Source organism: Aphanomyces astaci (assembly GCF_000520075.1).
Source record: "Aphanomyces astaci strain APO3 unplaced genomic scaffold supercont1.60, whole genome shotgun sequence".
Classification (NCBI taxonomy): domain Eukaryota; phylum Oomycota; class Saprolegniomycetes; order Saprolegniales; family Verrucalvaceae; genus Aphanomyces; species Aphanomyces astaci.
Genome location: NW_009798323.1, coordinates 237921 through 247094, shown reverse-complemented (window position 1 = coordinate 247094; position 9174 = coordinate 237921). Strand labels below are relative to the sequence as shown.

Genomic DNA, 9174 nt, shown 5'->3' with positions numbered 1-9174 from the left:
GTCGGAGAGTTGCACTTAGATGTCGACCAGTCCGCTTCAGAAGCGCGCTCATTTGCCAACCGGGGCAAGGGCGCGGCGTTGGTGAAGTTTTGCGGATTAAACGATGTCATCAAGACACTCTTGAACTCGTCGTTGGTCAAGAGGGCGAACTGGTTGAACGGACTGAACTGAGCGTCGGGGTTGGCCAAGGCTGCTTCTTGGACGTCTTGGACAGTGTTGTGGAAGCGCTGAAGTTCTTCGACGTAATGGCCGTTGATTCGTGCGGAGTCCACAGTGACTGGGGGGAGGAATCTGTTGGCTTGTGCAACGGGGCCATACAACGCCTTCCACTTGTCCAGTTCATGCTCGAGGGCGGTTACGTCGGCCTTGCTGAGCGATTCGTACGATTGTCTGGCGGCAATTGCACTAGTCACGAGAGTAATGACAACACTGGCTTTCATGTCGGTTGTTGGATGAATGCAAATCAAGAATGACACACATGATCGGTGTGGTGCGAGGGGTTCTTGTAGCTCTGGCTAGGATTTGCGTACGGATGGTGTAGGATCGATGGTACGTCGAACTGTACCTCGTGGTGTGGAGGAAATTTCAATTGTGATCGGATTCGATACAGTGCAAACAATTCTTTTGCAAGTGTGAGTTCAATGTTGCTTGGGATGCTGACGTGAAACTGAACATGCTGTGAATGTTGTGATTCCTTCAGCCGGAAAACTCAGTATATTCGTGGTTGTGTCGTCAAAATTATCACGAGATATATTCTTTTGATACCGGTATTAGTTAGATGCATCCAGCGACTGACATGTCTTCAAGGATTGGCGAGGCGAGCCAGAAGCTCTAGGAGTAGGGCTAGCATGTTTTTGATTCCTTCAGCCGGGACAAGAAAGCAGTCAATTAGTTCAATTCCAAATTGAAATTTAGATTTTAAATCGAGTAGTGCATTCGTTGTTATGTCGTCAAAATTATCATGGCGCTTTACGTTCAGCTGCGTTTACGATGCATAACACGAAAGTTATGTCGAAATTACTACTGAAGATCACATGATATATTCTTTGGAGTCCGGTATTAACGTTAATGAGATGCATCCAGCGCCTTATAGCTCTACAAGGATTGGCGGGTCGAGCCAGAAGTTTAGGAGTAGAGCTAGCATGATTTTCTGATTTTCTGATTCGTCGAACACTATGATATTCATGGTTGTTCTGCATGGCGCTGCAGAAAGACCTATGAGCATTTTTAGAGGTCGGCTCATGGTCTCATGATCGGTGAGGCCGTTAGTCTCCATTATGTGCAGTAGGCCGCCATTCGTCGTGCGGTTGTAGCCATTGTCGTGCGGTTGAAAGATGTGCATTGTTGGCGCATTTTCATTGGACGAAATGATTAGACTTAAAATAGACCAGAAAAAGTAATTCGTAGTAAGAGACCTCAGTTTGCAATTTACAGTTAATTCGGCCTCCGCAAGAGGTTCCCGTCCGGATAACGACGGGAGCGAAAACAATGGTGCTCAGTTGCAAATTCGTGTTGGACGCCTGCCCGCTGGCGATTGAGATTTTGGAGCTCTCGCCAGTGGAGAATTTAGTGCAACAGGGTTGTCATACATTCTATTGTCTGTAAGATTCATATTAATGCTGCCGGCGTGCTTCAGGACGTCGGGATGGCATGCTTCGTTGAAGAAGTCCATTGGGACCTCAATCGCATAGTACTGTAAACGACCCAACAGATCTGTTGAGAAATCTGTGTTTATGGAGCGTTTACATCATGATGTAAAATTTATTGGCAACCGGTGTGGGTCTGAAAAATGTAAATTTTGCTGATGTAGTAGTCATGTACTTTGAAGATTTTTACATTTCTACATCAGCCGGTGGGGATGCTCTTAGTACTTAATGGAGAGCAAATATATCGATTTCAAGAGATGTACACACTTCGGTTTGAAATCAAAATGCCGCCAAGAACGCTGTATTATATTCATGTTGCTCGGTCGTTGTCCATTAGTTTTTAGTTTTTTGAAGAGCTACAGTAATAACGTTATGATTATAGACGAGGCTTGGATTACGTAGAACCTTGGCGTACGAGCTCGAAATATAATTGGCCCAATACGCGATAGAATCTTCTGGTCCCTCACTATTTTTGTACTGAATGACGTTAGTACAGTAGATTGTGAGCAAGTTCTTAATCCAGTGATGACGAATTCGTAACGTTAATGATTTTGTGTAGCCTTTTCATCTCAGAGGTAGTTTTACACAATTGGTTGGACTGGAAGGTGTGCCCCAAAGGGGGCATTCTAAACGATATGAATTGATACGCTTGCCCCGGTGCACTTGTGCCGGAGGGGATAGGAAATGGCTTGTACGCACTCAGGACCTCGACGGAGTTAGGAGGGTTCCGGCATCGTCGTCACAATAGTCGAAATTCTGTTTTCATTTGTAATCGTGTTTTCATCCTCACATATGAAAACACGATTATGAGTTTAGGAGTCGACGTGTTGAAGAGGGCAAGAACTGCCTTATACGTGGTACGGAACGAAGAGAGAAACGGGGCATGTTCCAATAACTTGTAGGTACGGGTACGACATTTCTTAGGCCAAGTTACACATACATTAAATTTCCACACCTCCCTGCAAGTAGGCATACCCACTGTCTCCAAACGGGCCCCGATGTTTTTTGGTCTTGAAATACTATCTCACCAAATTCCATAGCCGAGGCCAGCCCCTTCAAGGCGTGTTTAAAGTAGGGGCCAGGGTGTTGGCTGACGACGCCACTTTGCAGCTAGGATTTCTAACCTGAATTGAGCCGACCACAGGTTCCCACTTCCAATAAGCACACCTCTTTCACCCACAAAGCGTTCCGTAATTTGTTAATCAAGAAGTCCTCACGACCAACCCCTATGCGACGACTTAGGTCCGATGCACCAAACGCCCGAAAAGACCAAGACATCCACCACCGAAACATCTTCCCCGACGAATAATTACCGCTGATATATTCGGCTTGAATTACTGCGACCTGTGGTGCCTGTTCCTTGCGGTGCATCGTTTGCAGCCATCTACATCTACCCCGTGCGCAGTACCTGTTCATGTTCTGTGACTACCAATCTCCGAAGAATGTCGCCTCCACCGGGAACGGCTGGCCTGATGCTCCGACGCACCATCTCTTCAGAGATGCAATACGCAACCACTATGTCGTTGCTATCAAGACCACTGGCTGGTGCGTTGCGGTTCGCGGCCTACCCCCCGGAAATCACCTCGGTGTAGCGGTTGGGTCAGCATCTGAGCAACCAAGTGCAGGCAGCATGAACATACCGCGTGGCTGGACGAGGTACAGAATGCTGTCGGCGCCCAGACGGGACATGCCTACCAGCAGATGGTGCACCTCCACCATCAACGACAGCTGCATTCGCAGCAGTAAAATGGAAACCAACAATCGGCTGATGGTTGTGTATGACGAGCAGTGCCGTCGACAAAACGTCGAGCAGCTGCATGTAAAGAACAAGCAAACTAGGTCCCACGAGCAAGGTCTGCACCAAGCTACCACTGCGTCTATCAAGCACGGCGAACAGCTGGAAGAGATGCAACGTCGGACGAGCGTCCGTTGACATGCCTGCTCGGCGACCCTAGTGCCGGCTGTTGCAGCGCCCACGACTGTCCCCGCGGACGCGGGCGTCCAAGTCGTCTATGGTTTCCAAGAGGTGCCCAAGGCCCCGTCGTTCAACGGCAGCACCAAGGTGCAGATGCGCAAGTTCTTGGACCAGTACGAGACGTACGCCAGCGAAGTCAACATCGCCCAGCGCGCGCCGCTGAGCGTATGCATCGACCCGTTATCGGTCGAATGCATCGCGTACTGGGAGATCGGGAAGCTAGCCACGGGCTGACGGAGGAGGACTGGAAGGATTTCTTCCTTAGAGCCAAGGACTGTAATCCTGTGAACATTTCCAAGTGGACGCCACGATGGCCAAGCTCATGATGGAAACGAACGTGTTGTCGGCCGAGTCGCGGGTGTCGAAGTTGATCTCGGATTTCTAGGCGGTCTTCGTACGCCCCTCAATGGAGGGGTCTGCGTAGGCCGAGCCGAAACTAACTGTCGACTACCTCGTCGCGGCCATCCAGCCCACGGCTGTCCGCGCCTGTGTCAAGGAACGTATGAAGTTGAACGAGAACCGCGGGCCCAAGAAGGATGCGCGCGATATTAAGCGCTGGCTGGCGGACTACATCCACCGCTACGGCGAATTTGAGGCGCTGATGGCCACCCGCCACCGCCATGTCCAAAATGTTGCCAGCTGCGACCAAGACCCCCAAGGCTGGAAAGACCCCAAGGTCGTGGCTGTCGTGATCGTCGACAAGGTCCGAAGTCGAACTTCACGCAAGAGAAGTGTGCGTGTTTCAAGTGCCTGCACATTGTGTTTAAGTGCCCTAAGCTCGCTGACTGTGAAGCAAAGCTCCTGATGGAACGTGCTCGTTCCATCTGCCAAGTCGGTAACCGTCGTCAAGACAGTCGACGTTGTCGAGGTGTCCCTCGACAATGCCGCGATGTACGCTGCTCGCGTTCTCTGTGTGGCTGGTCAGGCAGTGTGGTGCCCCCCACGACGCTGGCCAAACTGAAAAAGCTAGGCCGTAACGTCCTCGTGACCGAGCTCAAGATCCCCATTAAGGTCAAGGGTTTTGTTGGCCCCTCCCACAGCGTTACCGAGGAAGCCACGATAGACCTGCGGTTCGAGACAGACGCAGGCCCCCTGATGCTCACGAATGTCAAGTGTTGGGTGTCGACAGGCGTCCTACCCGCAAATGTCGGCGACATCTTGTTGAGCCGCGCCATCATGTACTGTACAACTTGAGGTTCGACCCGCGGGCCATGCTGCTTGAGGCTACGTACGTAACCGACGCGATTGACATGGCCGACGCGGCACAGCGGAGTCGTGCAGGTCGTGCTGGCCCTGTCCCACTAGCTCGTGGATGACCTTGCAGATGAAGAGGAGGAGCTTTTGCCCCTGGAGATGGACTCATGTTTCCCCGACATGGTGGCCATCGATGCCGTCGCCATAACCCCGAAGGTCAATGTGGTGTTGGATGCGAAGGTGGTCGAGGCCGTGACGGCGGCTGTGGATGTGAGTTTGCCGCCAAGTTGGCCGCGCTCCTCGACAAGCACGTCGACGTATTCCATTTGAGTCTGGGCCGCGACTCACCCGTCAAGATGCCGCCGTTGAAGGTGCTGTAGGCTAATCGAGCGCGGCCGATAAGATGCAAGGCCCCTCGGTACTCCTGCCTCAGCCAGAATTCATGCAGCAGCATGTGAAGGAGTTGGAGGCAGCCAGTTTTGTCTATCGGAACCCCGCCATACGGTGGGCCTCAACCCCCCATGATCGTACGCAAGCCCCACACCAAGGACGAGTGCCGAACGACGGTGGACTTGTGGCCAATCAACAGCCAGATGGAGTAGATCGCCTGGCCGATGCCCATATTGGAGGTGGTGGTGGATCATTTGAGTGGCGCTGAGATTTATTTCCTCCTTGATTTCTTCAAGGGGTACTGGCACTTCGCCCTCGACCTCAGCTGCCAGGAGATGTTCTTCTTTTTGACCGACACCGGCGTCTATTCCTCCACTCGCGTCATGCAGGGTGGCAACGACAGCGTGTCGTACTACCAGTCGATGGTGCAGGAGATGTTCCCCGAGCAGTTGTACAAAGGCCTGTTGGCCTGGTTGGACGACCTCTTGGGGCACCATCGTACCCGCAAGGGATTGTTAGGTGTATTGGCTGACGTGTTGGCTGTGTGCGCTGACACGGGTCTGAAGCTGCACCCGAAAAAGTACAGTTTCTACGTGACCGATGCCAGGTAGTGTGGGCGCATCATCAGTGGGACTGGGGACATTCATGACCCCGCCCATGTTGAGGTGCTCCATCAACTGCCGTCCCCCGTGACTGGTGCTGACCTGCAGCAGTATGTGTGCGCCATCAATTGGAAGCGCATGAGCACCCCCCGCTATAACGTGCTGGTGCAGCCGTTGACCGAAATGCTGGAGCGGGTGTTTGCCTCTGATGGCAGTAAGAGGACCAAGCAGGCCGCCGCGGCCGTGCTGTTGGAGGACGTCGACTGGTCAGTCGTGCACGAGGATTCTTTGGCCAAGACCAAGGCTGTGCTTGGGAACGTAGTGGTGATGTGTCATCCTGACCCCCAGCAGCGACATTGTGTGTTTTCTGACGCGTCGGAAGGCCACTGGGGATCTGTGATCACACAAGTGCTGCCTGACCAGTTGCACCGGCCGATTGACGCCCAGAACCACCAGCCGCTCATATTCCTGAGCGGCACCTTCATCGGTGCAGTTCGTCAGCGGGCAATTGTGGAGAAAGATTCGTATGCAATCGTTTGGATGTTTTTCCGTACAGACTACCTCCTCCATCCCGCCGCCGGTTTCAATTTGTACACGGATTATCGCAACCTGAAATCTATTTTTAGCCCAAAATCTGTTGTGGCATCGTTGCCCAAGTACACGGCCAAAAGTTGGAATTTTGGGCCCTGCTGCTCTTGGGCTACAGTTATGTCATCCATGACATTCCCTGCGAAATCAACGTCTGGGCTGACCTGCTATCGCGATGTGGATCTACCCTGCCCAGCATCTGTGCCATTGGCCAGCAACCACTGCTGATCTCGCCGTTGTGGGACGAAACATTTGTTTGCCAACATTTGTGTCCATCACCGAAGCCCAGGTGGTCGCCCCCGATGACGTCTTGTTGACCAATAGCTGGACGCCATCCACCTGGTGGTGCTGGCGTTTGGCCAGGCATGGCCGTTACGTCTCGACAACGATGTGATCTGGGTGCCCGTTGCCGCTGCGGCTGTGCGGGTGTGCCCATGAAAGTATGGCCGATCACCGCACGGCCAAGGCCACGTTAGCCAGCCTGGAGTCGTTCTGCCAGTGGAGATCGATTTTTGTGTGCGTGGTGCCTATATTGCGCCAGTTCATCTGGCGATGCACTGTGCCCGCTTGGCAAGGTCCTTCATTCCCAAATGACTGATTCATTGCTACTTTGTGTCCATGGGCACCTCCAAGACTGGCAACAAGTACCTGTTGGTAGTCAAGTGTGACGCCAGCAAGATGGTCTGGTTAATCCCGGCTCTCAAGGCCACGGCGATATTCGTCAAGGACTGCGTGCTGCAGTGGTCCTCGTGTTTGGCGCGTGCTACGAGTGAGTCCGTGCTACGAGTGAGTCTCTGACCAGGGGACACATTTCAAGAGCCAAGTGATCGCGGAGCTCCAACATGTGCTGGGGTATCACCACCACATCACGACTGCCTGCTGTGCTGAAGTAGGTCCCCGTGTTCGGCGTGTGCTACGAGTGAGTCTCCGACCATTTCAAGAGGCAAGTGAGCGCGCAGCACCAACACGTCCTGGGGGCCCACCATCGCTTTACGACTGCCCGCTGACCATGGGTGAATTGCACAGTGGAGATCGTGTTGCGGCAGATAGCCCAGTTCGTAGTGGGGGGCTATATCCTCAACCAGGACATATAGGCTCACTTGCGTCTGAAGTTGGTGACCAAATGATACCGTCCAGCTGTCCTCATCAAAGTGGCCAGCAACTGGGTGAACAACGGCAAGAACCTGCTGATTCATGCCGTCCACCGCGTCCACGCCGACCGCGTAAAGTTCTATGCGGACTGTGACTTCGACGTGACGTCCGAGCTTCTCGCCACACATCGCCCTCACCTCAGCAGGATTGGAGATGGAGGCTATGGTGGACGTACGGTACGTCCCCACGACCAAGGAGAGGTTGATCAAGTGGGGCGGACTCCAAGATGAGCAGAACCCGCCGATAGCATCTATCCGTGATGTTCAGGGTGTTGTGCAAGGCGCCCAAGTCGGCCGTAATCAAGTAGATGGCCGTTGCTTTCGTGGTAAAGTAACTCGAGGAGAAGTGATGTATCCGGCTCGCATTACTGAGACGGAAATGAGTACACCTGTGGCACCTGCTCCTTGCCGTCCATTGGTCGGTATTTTTTGTGGTCGGAGTACCATATGTGTTGGTAGAGTGTATCGACCCCTTTATCGGGTCTGAGAGCTTAAGTAGTTTGAATGGTTCGTTGCCTTTTACCTTTGAATATTCCAACGTTTTCGTTTCGATCAGTATTGAAGTGGTAGAGATACAACCGCCAATCCAACCCCCCACGACCAAGGCCATTTCAACCACCTAGCACCAATGCACCCAACGCCCGAAAAGAACCAAGACATCCAACACCAAAACACCCTCCCCCACGAAAAACTGCCAATCCAACCCCCCAACCTTTGTCATCAACCGTGTCACCCCTTCCCCCACTACCTCGTTTCCTTATTTGCCATCGCTATTGCATGATGACGGGCTTCATAACGCATGAAATCAACTATTGTAGTTAAAAGAGACAAATACATTCATTATTTATTGACTTTAGAGTGCAAAACACTACAGACGAGGATCCACACACTGCACTAAACCAACGGTTAGGAGGTCAAGCTGGCTTTGAGTTCCTCTTTGGTCATGCCGCTGAGGCGGGCAATAGTGGTGTCGGCTCCGTCCGAAATATAGTTGCACCAGACAAAGTTGCCATCTCCACATTCGCTCCAGCCACACCCAATGGCGGTGTTTTTCAAGTTCATCAAGTTCGCAAAGTGGCCGCATTCCAACCACTTTCCGTTGCATTTGTTGGTGTCGTAGTTCCATTTCTTTTCTTCCACCATATACCACATCCACGCGGCTCCCGCCTTCTTCAAGCAGTTGGTGTCCTTCTTGCCAGGTCCGCATGAGTCGTAGGTCGCCAAGTTTTGGTTTCCGTCCACGCCGCCGTGATGGAACCCAGGGCACGTCGAGGCATATCTTTGCAACCGTCCTGCCAACTCTTCGTCCCATACCACAGGGCCGACCTTATGCGCTGCTCGGATTTTGTTGGTTTGGTACAGCAATTGATCTTTCATGCCCATGCCAGTCGGGGGCGCTAACGATGAAGGGGACGGATACGGAGATGGCGTGCCGGTCGATGGGGTCGAGGGGGACGGAGGAGAGTCGGTTGGTTTGGGGGGAATCGATGTCATTGGTTTTCTGGAAGTGCGAGGTTTTCTGGATGTGCGAGGACGGCGCGTGCAACGACGCTTGGTCGTAGTCGGGGTGCTCGGCCTGGGAGTTGACGGGGCAGACGCTGACGTCGCAGGGGTGTTGGATGAAGGCT

The 9174-nt window shown here is 52.7% G+C and overlaps 6 protein-coding genes across 6 annotated transcripts; 3 read left to right on the top strand and 3 right to left on the bottom strand.

Moving 5' to 3' along the window:
- Positions 1-15: 15 nt before the first annotated feature.
- On the bottom strand, positions 16-440 carry H257_14687 (hypothetical protein; the record flags this gene model as incomplete). The annotated part of the gene is made up of 2 exons (XM_009842577.1): positions 16-34; positions 61-440. 2 exons carry the CDS (start codon positions 438-440, stop codon positions 16-18), a joined length of 399 nt encoding a protein of 132 aa, XP_009840879.1.
- A 2648-nt stretch (positions 441-3088) lies between these two features.
- Positions 3089-3855, top strand: H257_14686 (hypothetical protein; the record flags this gene model as incomplete). Its single annotated transcript, XM_009842576.1, has 3 exons — positions 3089-3234; positions 3309-3559; positions 3602-3855. The coding sequence occupies 3 exons, from the start codon at positions 3089-3091 to the stop codon at positions 3853-3855; spliced, it is 651 nt and encodes a 216-aa protein (XP_009840878.1).
- Positions 3856-3931: 76 nt separating this feature from the next.
- On the top strand, positions 3932-5195 carry H257_14685 (hypothetical protein; the record flags this gene model as incomplete). Its single annotated transcript, XM_009842575.1, has 5 exons — positions 3932-3979; positions 4046-4324; positions 4369-4456; positions 4547-4735; positions 5056-5195. 5 exons carry the CDS (start codon positions 3932-3934, stop codon positions 5193-5195), a joined length of 744 nt encoding a protein of 247 aa, XP_009840877.1.
- A 1818-nt stretch (positions 5196-7013) lies between these two features.
- H257_14684 (hypothetical protein) lies at positions 7014-7193 on the top strand (the record flags this gene model as incomplete). The annotated part of the gene is made up of 1 exon (XM_009842574.1): positions 7014-7193. One exon carries the CDS (start codon positions 7014-7016, stop codon positions 7191-7193), a length of 180 nt encoding a protein of 59 aa, XP_009840876.1.
- Positions 7194-7261: 68 nt separating this feature from the next.
- Positions 7262-7962, bottom strand: H257_14683 (hypothetical protein; the record flags this gene model as incomplete). Its single annotated transcript, XM_009842573.1, has 3 exons — positions 7262-7663; positions 7728-7881; positions 7934-7962. 3 exons carry the CDS (start codon positions 7960-7962, stop codon positions 7262-7264), a joined length of 585 nt encoding a protein of 194 aa, XP_009840875.1.
- Positions 7963-8452: 490 nt separating this feature from the next.
- Positions 8453-9040, bottom strand: H257_14682 (hypothetical protein; the record flags this gene model as incomplete). Its single annotated transcript, XM_009842572.1, has 1 exon — positions 8453-9040. The coding sequence occupies one exon, from the start codon at positions 9038-9040 to the stop codon at positions 8453-8455; it is 588 nt and encodes a 195-aa protein (XP_009840874.1).
- Between the last annotated feature and the right edge of the window lie 134 nt (positions 9041-9174).